Source organism: Neopelma chrysocephalum, unplaced genomic scaffold (genome assembly GCF_003984885.1).
Source record: "Neopelma chrysocephalum unplaced genomic scaffold, ASM398488v2 Primary Assembly neopelma1_23, whole genome shotgun sequence".
NCBI classification, from domain to species: domain Eukaryota; kingdom Metazoa; phylum Chordata; class Aves; order Passeriformes; family Pipridae; genus Neopelma; species Neopelma chrysocephalum.
The window spans coordinates 22442670-22462221 of record NW_020897691.1 but is presented as its reverse complement, the minus strand read 5'-3'; the positions used below and the strand labels follow the sequence as shown (position 1 = coordinate 22462221).

Here is a 19552-nt window from a genome sequence, read left to right as displayed (position 1 = left end):
TTATGAGATAAACTATGAGGTGTAATTACAAAAAAAATAGGATTACTTCAGAAAAGAGCATTCTATAATTATTGATGCTGTTGATGTTTTTAATGTATTCCCATATTGCCTAAGAGTTATGGTTGACAAGACACAACTTCACTTTGTGCTGTGCAAACTCAGATCAAATGAATTCCTGCCATCCTGCTCAGACCTGTTTGATAAACATCAGCTGTAGCAATGTACAATCAACTTTCAGTTTATCAAGGTGTAAACAGTAATTATGAATATTCAAATGTGCTTACCATTTAGAAAACAAAAATAAGCTGTTGCCTTTTCAGGTTTTCCTGGGTCTCATTATCTCCTTCATGGGCTCACAGCTAATACCTGCATATTCATCAGTCTTCTTATTCACACTTACTTTCCTTTCCTTCTTCTCCTAAGTGAAAATCAGAAGGGGCTAGGACCACTTGTTAATCTATTTGCTGCAGTTTCGTACACAAAGCAGAGCACAAGTCAGCTCTTTTTTCCCTACTTCCTACCTTAGCTCCTCACTCCCACTCCACAGTGAAACCCTCCATCACTTCAAATGCCCTCTGTAAAAATGTGTGAGGGGCTAGGCTTAATATCACATGAGAGAAATCTTTTGGATAAAAGCGATTTTTTTTCTCTAATCAGATCACTTCAGTAATCTGGTACCTCAGCCCACATGAGGGGACAGAGAAAAATGCAAGCAGGGAATGGCAAGATACTGACAGAAACATATACTGGGTAAATCACACCACAGATGCTGCTCTAGTTATGCAAGCAATCACTCAGGCCTCGTTCCCTCAGGCATCCAATCCCCTGGATTTTAGCCACCCCTCAGGCCATCAATCATTAAATGTAGAGTCTTCCAACGCAACTACTACTTTCCAAGGCGGCAGAGAGGCTAGAAGGAAAAAAAGAAAGCAAGGGAAAAAATAATGGAAAAAAAAAACAACACACCCACAAAAATCTTTAAAAGAAATCTCTCCATGAAGGAGGAGGGGGGAAATTGGAAGGGATTATTCTTTTTCCAGCCACATCCTCACTTCTTTTTGAACAAAGGCAGAGAAGAAGGATGGCCAGCTATGCAGAGCCAGCACAGACCTGTAAACCCTGGGAAAAAGATTATGTTGCCACATAACCAGTTGTGTGACACGAGCACATGAGCTGAGACACCTGCTGCTACTGGAGGTGAGGTGAGGGATATCCAGGCTGAACTCTTCCAAAACACATCTGTTCTCTGAAGGAGTCAATATTTAAGACCTGATTTCAAGGTGTGGAGCAACCCTAGCTTCTCATCCAGGCAGTGGGAGTGGTGGATGCTTGGGAACAGGCAGGAGCTCAGCATCTGTGAGACTGAAGTCTTCTAATACTGCAGAAGCTTTGTTGCACTGTATTTTCATTTCTGGATGCCTTCAGGTTGTAAGGCCGTTGAGCAAGGCACTGTCCCTATTTCCAGCACAAATCCCATCCATAAATCATATTAACAGGCCTTAAGTATTAGAGTTTTATTCAGTGAGTTTTTCATTGCACAGATATTAGGACATTGTTTAAAGGTGTGAATTAATTACTTACAATAATTAAATGTAATGATTCCTACAAACTGCAAGGTGCAGTCAAGAGTTTATAAACATATTCAGGCACTAAGCTCTCCCTGACTGCATAGCTTTAGCCGAAGGTTCTGCCTCTTGCCTGTGATGACCTTACCTTGAGCAGGGCTGGATTAAAGCTTATTAATATCTCCTGCCGAAAATGCCAGTATATGGGATTATGTATCAGCCTAACCTCTAATTAAAGAAATGAAGTCACTTATGGTTTCTTATAATACAAAGCCAAAACTGTGAAGCAGATGCAAGCTAAATCAAAAAAATAAATACTTGCTTGGGTTCGAAAACAGTCTGGGAAAGAATAGATTCCATGGGATGGGCTCCCTTCCAGTGCTGCTGGGATGCTGACGGCAGGGGTGTGAGTATCTGCACCCAGGCACCTACACCCCGAGACCTGTGTGCAAGGGCAGGAGGCCAGCAGGCCCTAGTCACGCGTGGTCGCGTGGATGAGGACGAGGCAAGGGCTCCCGGGGAAGCCGGCACCTCTCATGCTGGCGTTCAGAGGGTGCGGGGCACAGCCCAGCCGGGGCGCTCCCCTGCGCAGGGACACAGAGTTGTTCCGGACCCAGCTACTTGGCACCGGACCAGACCGGCAGCGGAGCGAGGCCTGCGGGACAGGGCGGGACGGCCAACCCCTCCACCCCGTCGCCCGGAAGGAAAGGAATAAGGAAGGAAAACATGACATCCCGGCTCCCCGAAAGCCCGCGGGTGCGTCACGACGGGCGGAGAGGCGGTGGGGCTGCCCGGCGGCGGCGCCCCCTGGCGGCGGCGGCGGACGGGACGGCGGCGGCGGTTGTCACACGCCGGAAAGTCCCTGCCCTGCTGCCGGTGGAAATCCCCGGTGGGGTTTTTGTGTTGTGTGTTTTCTCTCTCCCCTTTTTTTTTTTTTTTGCGCCCGGGCCTTTAAACAGAAAGGGAAAAAAAAAACAAAACAAGAGGCTGGGTTCAGCCCTTCATTCCGCAGCAGCGGTGGCGACAGCAGCAGCAGCAGCAGCAGCTCCGGCAGGGAGAGGGCGGAGAGAAGAGAAGGAAGGAGCCCCTGAGCGGTGGGGGTTGATGGATCCCGAGCCTGGCTGCGTCCCACCACCCCCCCAGACCCACTGCTGAGCAGGAGTCGCCGGCAGGATCGGCCAGAGGAGGAGCAGCCCGCCCTGGAGAGGTGAGCGCCGCTCTGGGCGCGGGAAGGAAGGCGGGCCGGGCACAACGGAGCCCCGAGCCGGCTCCATCGCCCCCGTCCCGTTTGCAGGAGGACGCCGCGGGTGACCGGGCGGCTCTGGCGGTGGGGTTCGGCCGTATCCCGGCTGGCACCCGGGGGGCCGTGTGCCGGTTCCCGGTTGGCGTCGGAGCCCCCGCCCGGGCGGTCCCGCTGTGCCCTCTGCTGAGCGGCTCGGCCCGGGCCCGGCGGCACCCGGACGCCGCGAGGCCTCGTAGGGCGAGAGAGCCGCTCGTGGCACAGTCGCGAGCTGGGAAGTCCGTCCTGGAGCTTGGGGCGCCTTCCCCTGGGAAGCTGGCGGGCGGTATTACGTCCTTTCCACCTTGCATATCCAGCTTCCAGCAGAGCAGTAGGTCAGGGTACTAAAAACGCGGAACACTTACTGTGTGTAACCAATCCTGTGGGATATAAAACAGCCTCGGTCCTTATCTCTTTATCTGGTGAAGAGTTATACTATGCTTTGTTTTGTACCGAGCAAAGACTTAGGCAGAGAAATCCATGGACGCTGAGGAGGTATTAAGCATGTTTATTTTATGAGTCTTAGCACTTTACGGAGAAGTTTTATTATTGCCAGTTTTTAGATGGAGGACAGAAAATAAAAATAACTTTATGAAACCAGTGTCAGATCTCAGAACAGTATTCAGCTTTCCCGAGTCCAGCATCCTCAGTATTATATGTTCAGGAAGGATGCTGTTTCTAATCATTATTTACAGCTTTTTCTGGGCGTTCATAGTCATTACTTGTCAAAAGTTTAAAGTAGCATAGCACACGGTACAGTACACTATAAACTAATATAACTGTAGCTCAGTTTTCTGACTCTTAAATCTCTAGCTTAGATGGCTATAGAGTTCTGGTTTTTTCATCACATTGATTTGGAAAACAGGGGTTGCTTGGCTTTTGCCTTAATTGACAGTTAATGACTGTAAATAGCACAGACAGTAATTTCCACGTGGGGAGGGGAAAATATGCCTGTAAAACATAGTATCAAATAATGTAATTTCAGTGAATGCTTCTGTAAATTCAGTACTCTTTGTTACTTAAGGCTGGAAATAACCCTTTCAAGGGTCCATGTCGGTAGTGCTTAATCATGTGATTGGTCTTTATTTGTGTAAAAAAGTCCCATTGACTCGATGTCTCTACTTACATAAGTAAGCAATTTGGTCATCTCAGGCGAAGTATAGCTGTGTTTATTATGCAGATTAATAAGGGATTGTTTATATTTTCTTTTTAGAATCATCCATACATTTATATACAGAATTACATAAATAGCATGTGTAAAACTATATTGGTGGCGGAGTGGATGAGAAAATGTGTTGTTTCCATTTTAAGGCTGTATGCTGGTGGGGGAATTATAAGAATATGCCATCTTTATTACCTAAAGGAAAGCTTTTCCTCATGTTGCAAGATGTGACAGTGCTGAGCCCTGTCCCTAGTGCTGTTACAGATGCAGAGGAAGCGCTATGTGAATGACATTGCCCTGAAGTAGAGAGGACTTGGTAGTATCACCTGTTTTCACCTGCCTCTGTTTAGGGCTTGACAGGACATCTGCTGTATCTCTCCATCAGCTGGTTTTCAGAGAGGTTATAGAGGTCAGCTCTTGGCACCAGGAGTTTGAGGTCCCCTCTTACCCAGGGAGGGTCTTTTCCAGTGCTTTGACTGGGTGGTTGGAGGTAGATGTTGCCAATGGATGTGTCTGGGAGAAGAGGAGAGAGCAACTGTTTACATGTGGAGAAGGATGTGCTGAAGTCTTTCTGTGCAAGAGGGGCCTTCTGCCTCCAAAGACCTGTAAGTGCCTTCCCAGTCAGTCCATCAGGTTGATGTCCTTCCTCTCTCTAGCCCTCTAGACTCCTACCTCCATGAGAAAATTTCCTAATAGTTGCATAAACAATTTTTAGTTGCTTCTTGTCTCCCTTTATTAATGTCCAGATGTTAATATACACTTATGGCTTGATATTTTTCTCTGGGTTCATAATCACAGTGGTGGGTTCTCCTAATGTGACTAGCTGTACTCTAAACATGTTAGGCATGCATACTTTTATTTGTCTTGATACAAATTTGGCTTTGTTTTTAAACAGAGCAATAATGTATGTGGACAGCATGGAGAACCTCTCTATGTAAAAACAGGTGGTGGTTGTTGTTGTTACTGTAGTGCACAGGAGTTTTGAGGGATGTGGTTCTTACATTTGGTTCTAGCTAGCTACAAAGTTAGTGTCCTCTGAATAAGTATTTCAGAGAGTGTAGACAGTTTCAGGGTTATGGGGTCTTTTTTCTATGTTCTTCCTGCTGTAGCCCATGAGGCTAGAGATACTGAAGAAAGGGATGCAGGGCAATAAATTTTTCATGTCCCACTGTGGAAAAATATTGGGGTTTTTGAGCCAAGTGGAAATGCTTTTTCAGCTGTGTTGACTTATCACTGAGTAATAGTGGCACTACAGTCTGCACCCCCACACACAGCACAAGCACCTCAGTGCAGTAGCTCTACCACTCACAAAATATAAACAGCCTCAAGAAAAGTAACATAACTCTGCCCTTGAGTGCTTGCTCTGTGACAAATTCCTCATTTACCGTATTTGGCCACTGTAAGTATGGGACAGATAACTAGCACAGCTTGCAATTCTTTGGACTTTTTCTGTACTCTACTGACCATCACTTCTCAGAATGTATGGGCTGACAAAATCTGAAATGGTCATTATCTGCTTTTTTTGGCATGTTATCAAAACAAGAGCTTGAAACGTGCTGAAAGCTCAGCAAGTTTGTATGGGAATACACTGTGCAATTATCAACTAGTCAAGTTTCCAGGATAATTTTCCCTTCCCTTGATCTTGCCTTCTTTTATCCCTGCTTTGATTTAAATGCTTTTTTTTTGTGATGATGCAATTTCCTTAGTTATGAATGAATTGTCTTTAATATCTCAGTAAATTATGGCAGTAACTGAGTGGGATAAACTGGTCAGTATCTATATCCAAATAATGCAGAAAAGTTAGTGAATATGAGTTTTAAAAACCATAAAAGGCTCAGTTGGACTGCATCCACTCTGTGCTTGTTTCAGGCAAAACTGCAGCCTCTGAAAGTGCCATCTCAGCCTTTGCAGAAGTAATGGCGCTGTTATATAAGGACACTAACATGCCAATAAAAGGATACTTTTTCATTTCAGATGTCTTCTAGAAACATGGCTGGCCAACACATCCTTCCTCAAGCTTTGTATCAGAGCAATATGCTTAAGGCTATGAAGATCAGAGAGAGGACACCTGAGGATCTAGTCAAACCTCCCAGTGGAATAATTCACCACTTCAGGACTATGCACAGATATACCATAGAAATGTTCAGAATGTGCCAATTTTGTCCTCAGTTTCGGGAAACGCTTCAGAAGTCCCTTACTGACCAGGCTACCCAAACTTCACTGGAGCGCCAGAGGAAGCTCAACTGGTGCATGGAAGTTCGGAGACTTGTTCCTTTGAAGACTAATGGTAAGTTAGGAGCAGGTCTTTGCAATCACAGTAAAATGGGTAAGATGAATATAGCATCTTTATTAAAAGCATCTGTGTCCACATTACTGAAACAAAAGCACACAATTTAAAAAATTTGGGGCCGTTTAATCTTAGTTTTGTAAATTAAAATTCTTTCCACATGATGTACGGTCCTGAGGCTGTAGCAGACCCCTGCCCGTACCACAGTGTTGTGAATAGCATGGAAATCTCACAGATATTTTCACAATGTCAGTAACCTGTGGCACTTCAGAGTCAAGTAAGGTGGAGAAACTTAACTTGCAACCCATTGCCTTTCCATGAATCTGACTGGTATGTGTCGGCTGCCCTGTCAGAAGTGCTGAACGTCCTTCAATGCCAGGCAAGAGGAGACTTCAGATGCTTTGAGTGACAGAGTCGCATTCCTGTGTATATATAGCAAAAGCTAATATCCCTCCATAAGCCCTGCTGTTCTAACTGTCAGGCAAGGTTCGCTTGCTGATCCAGCTTTAACAACAGTGCCAGCAGGAGTGTTCTGAACAGGGAGCCTCTGGGAACCTGACACTGCTGTCCTTGAGGTCAGCACCCCGCACCTGCCCAGCTCCCTCATCCTCAGCTACCTGTTGGGGTTTGCTAGCTCTCACCTTCCCTCAAGGCTCACTGGTACCTCTCATGTGTGTGACTGACAGCCATCCTTGTGCAACACAAAGTTTGCAGTGCCCTTTTCTTTCAACAGTCAGTGCTGGTTTTACGACTTGGCTTTTGGGTTGCTGTGTGTGTATTGCATCAAGTGCTATAAGTGAAAAGGTACAGCAGGAGTGCAAAGATTTCCTGAACAGGTTACATTTGTCCACCGTCTTGAGCAGGAAATTTTGGCACATGACTGTAAGAGTCACTGGGCATTTCACATTTAGTGGAGGAAAGATTTAATAATGCTGTGACTTATGGTCACTCAGCTGCAAACTTGGACTCAGGATTCCTTACAGCACAGGTTGCCCTAAACCAGGAAGGATAGACTGAGACAGTGAGGACTCCAAGAAGATGGAAAATACATATTTTTTGCTCAAGGAACAGATCGCAGCAGTTATAGAAACACTGGGTGGGGTGGGCCTGCAGCCTCGTTGAAGTCCATGTTGCGTTCTGTGAATGCTTCTTTTCATATCTGCTTATATACACATTGCCCTTATCTTCCTAGTCCACATTGTTCCCATCCCATATTCTGCCATATTTCTCAGTCTGATTGTACATAATTGTGTTGTGCGGAAGCCATAAAAATAGACCCACTTAGTAGATGTCACTGCCCTGACCTAGAAGAGCCTGATCCTGATGTACACGTCTGTAACTGCTGTAGAGCCACTGACCTTCTAGGGGCCTCTGCACTGGTGTAGGATTCTCATGACTGTAATTAAGGTTGTGCACAGAGGTCATGGAATCTCGAACTTCTGGAAGGACTGGAGTTGCAGGCAGCGCTTTACAGGTACTGGGACAGTAACATCACTCCAAGTGTTGCATCTTCAAAACTTCACCTCAGGAGGTACACTCTTAAGAGATTTACTAGGAAAATGGACAATATGTGCAACTTCTGGCCAGGGCAAAGAGTAACGGTTTTAGAATCCCTCATCTTCTGTCAGTACAAATCCTGCAGGGGTTAACACTGCCTGGACAGACCCTTGTTGCTAACAACATTATATTCAGTAACACTGACCTCTTTCTTTGTCTCATGACAGTCGACCAGTGTTACACATGGGGACGGTGTGGACTTGGATCCCACCCATGAGCAGGAGTACCAGTATACAAGATGCTGAAGTACTAGGGCAGGTTGAGGGAAGGCAAAGGAAGGACTCGGTTTGTGGTCTCCCCGTACTCTGCGCAGACTATAAACTTGGCTTCAGTTCAGCATTTCAGGGTCATTAATTGCACGAGTGGAAGGAATGGCTTTGGGAACCTGTGGTTTATGCAAAGTAGTCGCATTGAAGGACCTTTGCATGAGAAGGGAGGTAGATTGAACTGAAGGGGAGGATCTCTGAAAGAAGGGCAGAAGCCTGGAGAAGACCTGTATTATCCCAGAAAATAACATTTTTTTTCTCCGATGTGGCATGAAGAGCATTTAGCTGCTTAACCCGTAGATGTGGGAGGAATATATTAGTTTTTTCAATCAACAGTGGGCTTTCTTCAGAAAATTCTGGGTTTTTTTGTGCTGAAGGTTGTAGTTGTTGAAAACAGAGACAGTATCTCCTACAGGATCTTTTGATCTATATTTTACCTAATATGTTTGTGAGTCTGTGGAGTGGTGGGGTTTTTTAATTAAAAAAGCCCTTTTGAATCACCACACATTTCTTTGCAGGCATCTGAAGTGAGGATAGAAGGAGAGCAGTAGGAGGTATAAAAGTCGAAACTGTTTGGGTTTTTTTCTTTCCTTTTTTTTTTTTAAATTTAAAAATTCCAGGATCTATTTGCTGTAGTGATTTCACTTGTATAATGAATTGGCATTCATTCCATCTTACCCAGCCACACCCCCTGGGAAAGTCCGAGGGAGGCTTCACTGCGCAGCTCTGCACGCAGCAGAACAAAAAGTACAACTGTTGCTCAATTGTTAGTCAAACGGTGTTGGGGAATTCCAAGTGCTGTGTAAGGAATTTTGGGCAGTGCTTCTCAATAAAGAACTGAAAGCGAGGTCTCAGAGAGAGAAAAAATTAATCTTATCTTTGCTCTAGATTTTGCAAAGGGAAAATTTTAATGGGATTAATATGTCATCTTTCTTGGTCAGAAGGAAACCCAGTCAATTTTTCTGTCTTATACGTTGTTCCCCGATTTTTGAGCTCAAGTAAGCAGCCTGCAGATTGAAGTAAGCTTTGCAAGACCGCATTCAAAAACCAGAAAGCAACTGCAGGTGCAGGAACCTGATATGCACCAATCCCATAACAATTTATGAAGTATTGAGTAGATTTCAAATTATATCTCTTTCAGGATCTGGGATCTGTTGTAGGTTTTTCTCTGAGTTTCACAGAAAAAGTAACAAAAGTGTTTGCAAATGATGTAATTGAACTCATAATGTCTGTGGCAAACTGGGTTTAATTCTTTTGTGGGAGTTCTTTGAGTGTGGGGTTTTTTTTCCCCACTTGGGAAAAATCTGGTAGCTTTACCAGGGTTGATGTCCTCTATTCCAAGAAAATTGCTGTGGATGCTTAGCATTGGGTGAATCTTTTTACCACTGTAGTAAACATCAGACGTAGTTTTGAGTCTGAGGATATGACAGTAATGATTCTTGATGTCTCCCTTTCAGGGGAGACATTCCCTTTTGAAGATGGCTAGAGATAGAATTTGAAACCCAGCCATAGGCATATCTTGTACCACCTTTTAATTAAGTTAGTTACCTCCTCTGATTCTCAGTTTCTTCCCCTCTGAAATTGCAGAACATCACTTTCCTTCCTACTTTTAAAGAGGACTTTATTCCAATGCAAGGAGATTGTATAAATGAAAATCAAATAATTCTTTTTCATTTCTTTAGTTTTAATTTTGTGTTTTAAAATAACAGCCCTCTAAATAATATGTGTAACATCCCAGCATACTATAATTTCTGAGAGGAAGGCAAGAGGTGTTCCTATGATTACTTTACGTAATCACCTGCTCTTTTCTTTCTTATTCTTTTTTATTACAATTCCTCCATCAATCACAGCCAAATGCCAAGCAGTGCTCATCAGGGGATGTGAGGCTTAGTGTTACTATATTTTCTTAGTGGTTTCCATTATCTCAACCCTGTGCCATTGGGTGTATATTTGTATAAACACTGATGAGGGAGATTTACATGTTTTTTGTAATTTTAAGATGACTTTGTTGTGTTTAAAAGCTATTTCAACTGTTTGATGTTTGTAGTTGAGCCCAAAATTTAGTTCATGATATCAGTCAAAGTTAAGATAGGTAAGGGGCATTGCTCAATGACAGCTTAACATTGACTGGTGCAGGGACAAAACCAATAGAGAGAGGACTTTTTTCCTTTCTGTCTCTGAATAGAGATCACAACTGTGGTCTCCTTGTTAAAACCCTTCTGTCTGAGGCTTACAGGGAAGTGTACGGGGAACATGCATATGTGCAGTGTGATTCTACATCTCATGCACTTGTGGGGTTTTATTTAAGTAGACATTTAAGGCTAATGGACTCTCTTTTTTTGCAGGTGATGGAAATTGCCTCATGCATGCTGCATCACAGTACATGTGGGGTATTGAAGATATCGACCTTGTCTTAAGAAAAACATTGTTTAGTGCTCTCAGGGAGATTGACACACAGAACTTCAAGCTCCGCTGGCAGCGGGAGGCTATTAAATCCCAGGAGTTTGTAGAAACAGGACTCCACTATGACACCCGGGTAAGGCAGCCTGAGGGAATGGTGCTGTTTTCTGAGTGCTCGCCAGCATTGCCTTGCTGATTTTGTTTGCTTTTTGACTTCATGGGTTCTGCCATTAGTGGAGAGCAGAAATAGTCTTCCTTTGGAGGAAATGGGAAGATGTGATTATTTGAGCATTGTTGTGCTGCAGCTGGTTCCCAACCTCCATGTCTTTGAACCATTGCTGATGGCTGTTTCTTTCCTCAGAACTGGGAGGAGGAGTGGGAATACCTTATTGAAATGACCTCCCCAGAAATATCTGGGGCTCAAAACAGGCTTCCGTATAATGCACTGGAAGAAATCCATATCTTCATCCTTGCTAACATCCTCAGAAGGCCAGTCATTGTTCTTGCAGGTGAGTTGCCTCTCCAGTCATCTCACCATGTTACTCTGTGCTGTGTTAGTAATCTTACTAAATAATTGTTGTTTTCAGGTAGATGCATTTCAGAACAGGGAGTTTTCGGGAATTTTTCTAAAACACCCAGAATATATTTTCTCTTGCCTGTAGCACATATTTATTTGTGTTTATTTGTATTTTCTTCCTGATGCAGATAAAGTGGTGAGAAGTTTAGAGTCAGGCTCCAGTTTTGCTCCTCTGAATGTTGGTGGTGTTTACTTGCCTCTCCTTTGGCCACCTGAAGAATGCTACAGATACCCAATTGTGCTGGGCTATGACAACATGCATTTTACACCACTGGTGACTCTGAAGGACAGTGGGCCAGGTATTTTTCAAGTACCTCATTTTGGTATTTATGTGCCTTCTTCAATACCATTGTGCTGATAAAACATTTAAAATATGATATGGTTTAGATTTGATTTTTTAAAGTTAAATGTAAAAGATTCCCTTGAAATATATTCTTAAAATGTGAGCAGGAACAGCTTTGTCTGTAAATCTGTATAGAAACTAAAGGTTGCCTACAAACTTTTGGTTGAAAGTAGAGTACAACTCATTTGCTTGCAGGCTAGAATTAGTCAAAGGGTGGCCTCTGCTTCATTGTGTTCTGGCCTTCTTTCCACACCACATCATAAGAGAAGAAGCTTCGAAGGATGCAATGTCACAGCACTGTACCACTGCCTGGCAGGGATAATTAAATATATGCTTTGCCTTTTTTAAAGCATCTCTTCTGAGTGGATAGCAGTTCTCTTGGTTCAGGTTACAGCATCATCCCATGGAAGGTATAACAAACTAAGATCTACAATATTGCTCACATGGAGAAGAAAATTGCTATGGCAACATTAAAACTACTGTGGGATGGGGCTGAGTTTGCAACTTCCCCCAGTGGTACTGTATAGAAACTGATTGCTCTGGCCAGCTGTTCTCTCTCTCAAAAATTTGTCAGCAGTGGTGTCATCTCCGTTGTACATCTTGTCTCTGTGTTGCATCTTGTGGTTACTCCTAACCGGTAATAGATATCTATATCTATATCTATATATGTATCTTAATCCATCTTGTTTCCCCACAGAGATCCGGGCTGTGCCTCTGGTCACCAATGAACAAGGCAGATTTGAGGATTTAAGTGTGCACTTTCTGACAGATGCAGAAGAGAGGGAGAAAGAGCAGCTGCTAAAAGTCTACTTGATAGTGATAGAAATTCCAGTGCAAGGCTGGGATCATGGTACAACTCATCTAATTAATGCTGCAAAGTGAGTGTCATTCCTGTTTCCTCAAAGTTATCTTGTTTACAGAGGTGGGAGAAGCCAGGCAACCCAGTGTGTTGTTTTGATCTTTCCTTCCTTCCACAGTAGCCCACATGTTTACTTTCTGAAATATGAAACATTGGCATTACTGTTGACGTGTTTTGAAGTTATATGAGCTGAGACCAGTCTCAAATTTAAAGGCAAAAATGTGTTCAGATTTAGCAGACTGAAACTAGTATTTTTGAAGAAAAAGTCCATTTGATTAGTTTCAGTGACTTCTTGATTACACGTAGTTAAACACGGGAACTAGTTAGGCCAAGCTCCTGTGCTTTATGTAAGGGCACATTGCATAATGGGCAGTTGGTGTAATTTTGACTGCCCTAGGGAAAGTACTCAGCACTATGTTCTTAGCACAGATGCCTCCCCACCCTGGGCTGCTCTTTGTGGCAGTAGGCAGGAAGCAGTGGAGGAACTGGCATCTGTGCTCATCCCCCTAATGGTTGAGCATCAGAACCATGCAGGGAGCAGCTGGCAGGACCCATCAGCTTCTCATATTTAGTGGACACTGACAGCAGTGTCCAACCCATCCCCTCATGAGTGTTGGAGGGAAATGACTCCCTATATCCTCTATCTTTGCTTTCATTACCACACAGGGAGGTATCTTAAGACTGTTGGCTGGTTCTGTTCTAGGAACCTTGAAAATTGAAGCCCTTCTACCCAAAGGATATATGCACACATAGAGTAGCACAAAACCTTCCCTAGTCCCACTGCATAGATGTGTTCTGGAGTATTACTAGTGACGTTAGCTCCTCATCCTACCAACTGTGGCATGGTGAATCTCCAGTGTGGGGTTTTCCCTGTAGTTAAAGGCAAAGTAGGGGTGCTTTGATGAATGCTAGCATTGCATACACCACACTAAAGCCCCATAGTTTGTTTGAAGAGTTCTGCTGGTAGATACAGATCCAGTAGGGCAGAACCAGAAGCAGATTTCATGATAAACTGTATCATGAAATGCTGACCCCACTGCAGGAAAGGCTTGTTCTTAGTGTGGGCTGGTGAAGAAAGGGGTTTTCTACGCTAACCTCTGCTCAGCTGAGCTGGTCCTCAGAGATACTCAGGATTTGGGGGACTTTTCACCTGTGAGAGATTACCCATACTCTTCGTGCAAGTAGCTCTTAGACAGAAAACTCTCACCTAGAAAATCCTTTTACGAATACTTCTGCTTAGGATTGTGTCCAAACATTTCTTTAAATGTGAAAGTCTCCATCACTGAACACTTGCTTTTAAAACTATTTCCATTTACAGCAACAGTGTAACAGCCCAGATGTTCTATCTGAGTAAAATGGATGTGCACTAAATCTGCATTTCCTTCCCGCATTGCTTGTATTTGCCTCCACCCCCCCAATTTGCTCTTTTCGACCACTGATGCAAGATTCCTTTTTTTTGGCTGTCAGGTTAGATGAAGGCAACCTACCCAAAGAAATAAACCTCGTGGAAGATTACTTTCAACTGGTACAGCACGAGTACAAGAAGTGGCAGGAGAATGCGGAACCTGCTAGAAGAGAGGCCTGTTCCAGGAACAAACAGGAGTTGTCCCTTTCCCAGCTCTCCCTCTTACAGATGAAATGTGAAACGCTGAATTGCCCTTTTTACATGTCTGTGAACACCCAGCCCTACTGCCATGAATGTTTTGAGCAGAGGTCCCAAGCAAACAAAGGAAGAAAGCAGACCTTCAAAGCAGCACCTGAGAAAATGAAGGCAGCTGGGTCAGGCTCCTCCCGCAGGGATATTTGTGAACCTGGAGGATGGCCGTCCGAAGGGCCTGTAACAGAGCCTCGCTCTGCACCTCCGACAGCTCCGAGCCTTTTCCTATACAGCGAAACCACGGCCATGAAGTGCAGGACACCAGACTGTCCCTTTACGCAGAATGTGCAACACAATGGGCTGTGCGAACGCTGCTACAACTCCAGACAACTTGGTCCTTGCAACAACTTGGATGACCAGAGACATTTAGACTATGCCACATGCAAAAAGTGCCGTCAAAAGGCCAACAGGACCTTCAATGGCATATGCAGCACTTGCTTCAAAAGGTCTACAGAGCAATCCTCAAATGGCAGCCCCGCTTTCCTGCCCACCTGCCACCAGAGATCAACGTCTGACCCATCCCAGATCTCGCAGATCCTTCACCAGTACTCCTGCCATCAGGCTCCCAACAGCCGTGGTGAGGAGCCCCTGCCACAAGTGCTGCCTCCTGGGGAGAACAGGGGAGGTAACCTCTGTAGGAAACCTGGTTGCAAGTTTTTTGGGACATCACAAAATGAGGGCTTTTGCACACTGTGTTTCTTTGAGTACAGAGAAAACCACGGTAAGTGGACATGGAGTGAGATTTGGCACACTTTGGCTGCAGATCAGCCTCCTTGAACTGTGAATCTCTGAGTGGAGTGGGTGCTAAAAGGGCAGGGGAAAGCAGTGTGGAGCAGGAGCAGCAGTGTGAGGAGAAGGTGCTTTTCTGGCCATTGTTATCCCATTGTAGTGGCTTAATCCCAGCTAGCAACCAAGCCCCACGCAACCGCTCACTCACTCCCTCACCAGCAGGATTGGGGAGAGAATCGAAAGGGTAAAAGCTGGAGAACTGGTGGGTTGAGATAAAGACAGTTTAATAGGGAAAACAAAAGCCATGCACACAAAGCAAAGCATAACAAAGAATTAATTCCATGTTTGCCATGGGCCGGCAGGTGTTCAGGCTATGTCTCCTCCCAACCTCCCATGCACCCCCCACTTGCTTGCGAGCATGGCAGTATGAAAAGCAGAAGAGGCCTTGGCTCTATGTGAGCACTGCTCAGCAATAACAAACACATCTCTATATTATCAACACTGTGTTCAGCACAAATCCAAAACACAGCCCCATATGAGCCACTGTGAAGAAAATTAACTACCCCAGCCAAAACCAGCACACGCATAAAGGGGCGCCTGGCAACAGTGTGGGAAGTCTGTGAAATCTCTTGTAAAACTTCCTTTCAGCTTAAATGGAAGCAGAACTAACTCAAGAGCAGGTGGGTTTTGATAACTCCCCACCGTCCACTGCAATCATGATTTAGTATGAATTTTCTTCACATTTAGACAAATTGTAGGGGTCAGTGAGGGAAATGCTGTTGTATTGATGGTAGTCTAAACCAGTTATGTTAGCAGGGCATTTAAAAAGCTTGCAAAGAATTTGAAGATCTGTATCTGTTCTGCATGTAACAGTTTAATGCTCTGGAGTAACCACTGTAGTTGCTTTGATAAGCAGAGCAAGTAGAAGTTGACTGTGGATAATGTGCTTCTATTTTGGAGTAACTTAGAAGTGTATAAGATAATAATGCTATAATATACCTTGCAATCTTTCTTAGTAATATCATGTTTGTGCATGCACATGTATGTTTAAAGGCTGACCTTCAAAAAGGTAATAGTCTGTGAATAAATCACAGCATGAAATCTTTATCTTTCATGCTAGTGCCCTGTTACACTGGTAAAGAGCCCTTAGGTATAGAGGGTGAAATGCACACGTAAGAGAGAATTCCTTATCTCTTCAGGCTGTTTCATTGCTGATAAGTGTGCCAATATAAACGTAGAAACATAGAATACGTTGGGTTGTAAGGGACCTTTAAAGATCATCTAATTCAACCTCTCTGCAATTGGCAGGGACATCTTTCACAACACTGAGCTTTCCACATGCTTTCAGAATAGGGAACTTCTGTGCTGGCTTGCAATAGCTTATTTTCCAGCGTTGCTCACAATGAAATTTTTTTTCCTTCTGATTGTGGAATATATCAGATTTCTTCATGAGACTAAAAAGTATAATGCACTTTTTCCCATTAAGGTCTGTACCACTGTACTTCAGTTATCCAATGTGACTGAAATAGGAGAAGCCAAAAGGGAAGTGTCAGGGTAGGTCATAGATGACATGCTGAAATCAAAGGTGAAATTAAAGGGATCTAGGTTTCCCACTTAGGGCAAGTTTTTCCCAAATCATCTGTTTCAACAACTGATATGAAAATCAGGCTGTGTTAGCTCCCTTATTTATGTAACATGAAAGAAGGTATACCAACTGGTAGGTCTAACGATTATCAAAACCCCATGTTTGAGGCTAGTAGATTTTTTAATTTGTTTTCATTTTTAGACTGTGGAGATTTTTATAGTTGCTTTGGGTCACCAGATTGATTGGGCATATTCAAACTCCTCCTGTCTGTACTTTGCATTACAGATAGTGCTTTGCTACGCCACCAGAGGAGATCTCAGAGGAAGTCTTTGGCCGGGGGTCAGACGGGGACCTCCACTGCTGGTTTCCGTAACACTGTGTCCTGCCAGCGGCGGGACTGCGGCACCCTGGGCAGCACGATGCTTGAGGGGTACTGCCAGAACTGCTTCATTATAGCCCAGAACCAGCGATTTCAGGAAGCCAGAAGGACAGAAGAACAGCTGGTGAGACAGCCAGAAGTAAGTGTGAACTTCTCAAAATCTTCCTTTTGTTTAGTGCTGCGTATTTTTCTCGTGTGTGAACAACTCAGGATGCATATTAGAAAATCCTCAAATGACTGCATCCTAAGTATCATGGAAAGACAAGTGTAGAGCATCTCATGATTTTTTTTCTGCTGCAACTGAGCAGTGCTCCTGAAAAGTCATTCTCAGTTTAGGGTTGTCATGGCTGTGCTCAGTTTTACCTCAGCTGGGATTTTGCTAGCTGAGCAAATTCCATTTCAGTGGAAGCAGTTAGACCAACAGTTGGTTTGTTTTGCTGATTGGGGATGGATTTTCATTCTTACCCTTAGAGGTATACAACTTCATCAAGGGGTTTAGGTCACTTCAAGTTGCCTTTTTGATTGAGCTTATTACAGATTGTCTTTGTTCCAGAGAGGTTTTTTTAATTTGATTTGTTTTGGTCCTTTTGGAATTGAGAGTTACCAAAGACAAAAACCCATTTGTTCTGAAGAAGTGACAGAATTTGTGATTTTCTTTGGTAAAACTGAACTTGGCTCTTGGTATTACACTTTGCAGAAGCAGCATGTGCCTGCAAACAACACCCAAGTGGTTACCTATACAAACCATGAGTAGAGTTGAAAATAAATGAAAAGCCATTTGTACTGCCAGCGCAGCAACTGACAATATATTTTAATATTTTTCAAGAGAACAGGGCAGCATAGAGATGTGCAGAGAGCAGCATTGAGTAGCCAGAAGAGACAATGTGATGTGGCTTCATGTAGAAACAACCTGGCCTGCAGAAGTGAAGACTTGTGCCCGGAGTGCCGGCGACTTAGTCAACTCCCACCATCGGGAAGTACCAGGGACCCGGCAGCACAGGAGCCCCCAAAGCAGCGCTGCCGAGCCCCTGCCTGTGATCACTATGGCAATGCCAAGTGCAATGGCTACTGCAATGAATGCTACCAGTTCAAACAGATTTATGGCTAGGGGAGGAGCTGGTAAGGAACAAGAAAGCAATACCAGCTACTTCCTTCACTGAAATGGTGCTATGTCCAAAACACGTAACAGTCCTGGGAATGGGAGAGTGGGGGGAAATATAAGCTGTCTGCTTGGTTCATGTTTATTCCCAAGAATGGGAATAAATGTCTACTTCCTCGAAACACTGCATACAAGGACTGCTGAGAAGGTCACGTTGCCTTCTACACAGAGCTCTCATTCATGACTAAGTTCCTGCAATGCCATATTTAATTCTTAGACTTCCCAGGAGGAAGTGTGAAGCATTTTGAATCCAAAGAACTTGCCAGTTCTGCCTCTTTCTCGATATCTCCCCTTCTCCCAAGCGAGGAGCTGTGTCTGCTGTCGGAGATGCAGGAGCTCCTTATGTTTGCATACATCAGTCAGAGGCAAGTCCTTCCTGGACAGGATTCCCCAGGACAGACTGATGCATCTTCCAGTTGATGTCTGAAGAAACTTTGTCCATGTCCTTGCTGGTGTTCTTACAGAGCTTGCCAAGGCGGGAGCTCCCACAGGTATTTACAAAGTTCACAGCGAGCATTTCTGTGTTTGCAGAACCCTCAGCAAACTGCAGCCAGAAACAAGACCAGTATTGATCTGCTCCTTCAACATGCTTAACCAAACCAACATTTAGATCCTTTCCCAAATCCCAGGACAGGTGGAAATACAGGCAATTACAGAAGAAATGCATGTGATGGGAAAAATGCATCCTGCCATTGCCCACTCATATGGAAGGAATTACCTCAAATGGACAAAAAACCCCCCAAAGCCCTTTGTCTTCAACTTTAGTTCTGAAACAAGAGTGACTCTTCTCTCTCTTGCATTTCAACTTTAAGGAGTATGTGTGTGCTGTTCGTACCCTCCCTCCCTGTTTCTGTCACACTTTCTGTCATCCCTAATGTGATTCTGTCATGCAAACAGCTTGGAGCTCAGTAACAGAGTTCTTTAGGGTTGAGATTTTACTCCTGGAGTTTGTGTGTCCACTTCTCAATCTGCAGTACTTTCTCTAGCAACCTCACCTTTACCACTGTGCCTGGTACCTGCTTCTCTCTTCTGCTTTCACACCTTGTAAGTTTTCAGCATCTATTTTGCTGCTATGATTTTGGAGGTGATACCTCTTCTAACTTGCTTCTCAAGTTTAGAATCTTTTTCTAGTTATTAAACAGTTGTTAAAAAGAAAAAAATTAAGTGACTCATTACTTGTTTCTGTTAAATTTTATATATTTTGTGAACCTTAATGTGAACGTATGTTTTATTACAATATTTATATTATTTGAAACAATGCAATTTGAAATTTGCACAACTAGGATGTTTTTATACATATATTTACTCTTGTGTTGAAGGTTACAAACTTAAATGTATAATTGAAAAACATTCTCTGATGTAAAGAAATAAATTATTTAAGGATTGAATTTGTTATTTTTATATTGATGAGAGAGAGCATAGTTGAGGATGGGACACCGACCCCCTGAAGGAAGCATTTCTGTTCAGTACTACCATTCAGCATGTTACTGAGTGCTTCCTGGTTCAGATGATGTAGCCAAGTGCTTTGAAGAGGTGATAACTTGCTGTAAGTCGGTGTTCTCTCAGGAAGAGCTCTTGGTACTGTTGAGGGACCTGGGCATAAGGAGGTGCACTCCTGGGCACTCCTGTGGGTGCAGAGAATTTTCAGTCCCTGGAAGTACGGGTAGGGGAGAGTATGGATGGTACAGGAGCAGGCTGCAAGGAAACCTAAGCTACATGTTCATGCATCAGTTATGTCAGGGATTCCC

The 19552-nt window shown here is 43.9% G+C and overlaps 1 protein-coding gene across 1 annotated transcript; it reads left to right on the top strand.

Moving 5' to 3' along the window:
- The first annotated feature begins 2532 nt into the window (after positions 1-2532).
- Positions 2533-19181, top strand: TNFAIP3 (TNF alpha induced protein 3). The gene is made up of 9 exons (XM_027690070.1): positions 2533-2772; positions 5981-6293; positions 10462-10652; positions 10878-11025; positions 11222-11392; positions 12134-12314; positions 13763-14673; positions 16552-16784; positions 17472-19181. The coding sequence occupies exons 2-9, from the start codon at positions 5981-5983 to the stop codon at positions 17751-17753; spliced, it is 2430 nt and encodes an 809-aa protein (XP_027545871.1). The 5' UTR covers positions 2533-2772; the 3' UTR covers positions 17754-19181.
- The last annotated feature ends 371 nt before the right edge of the window (positions 19182-19552 follow it).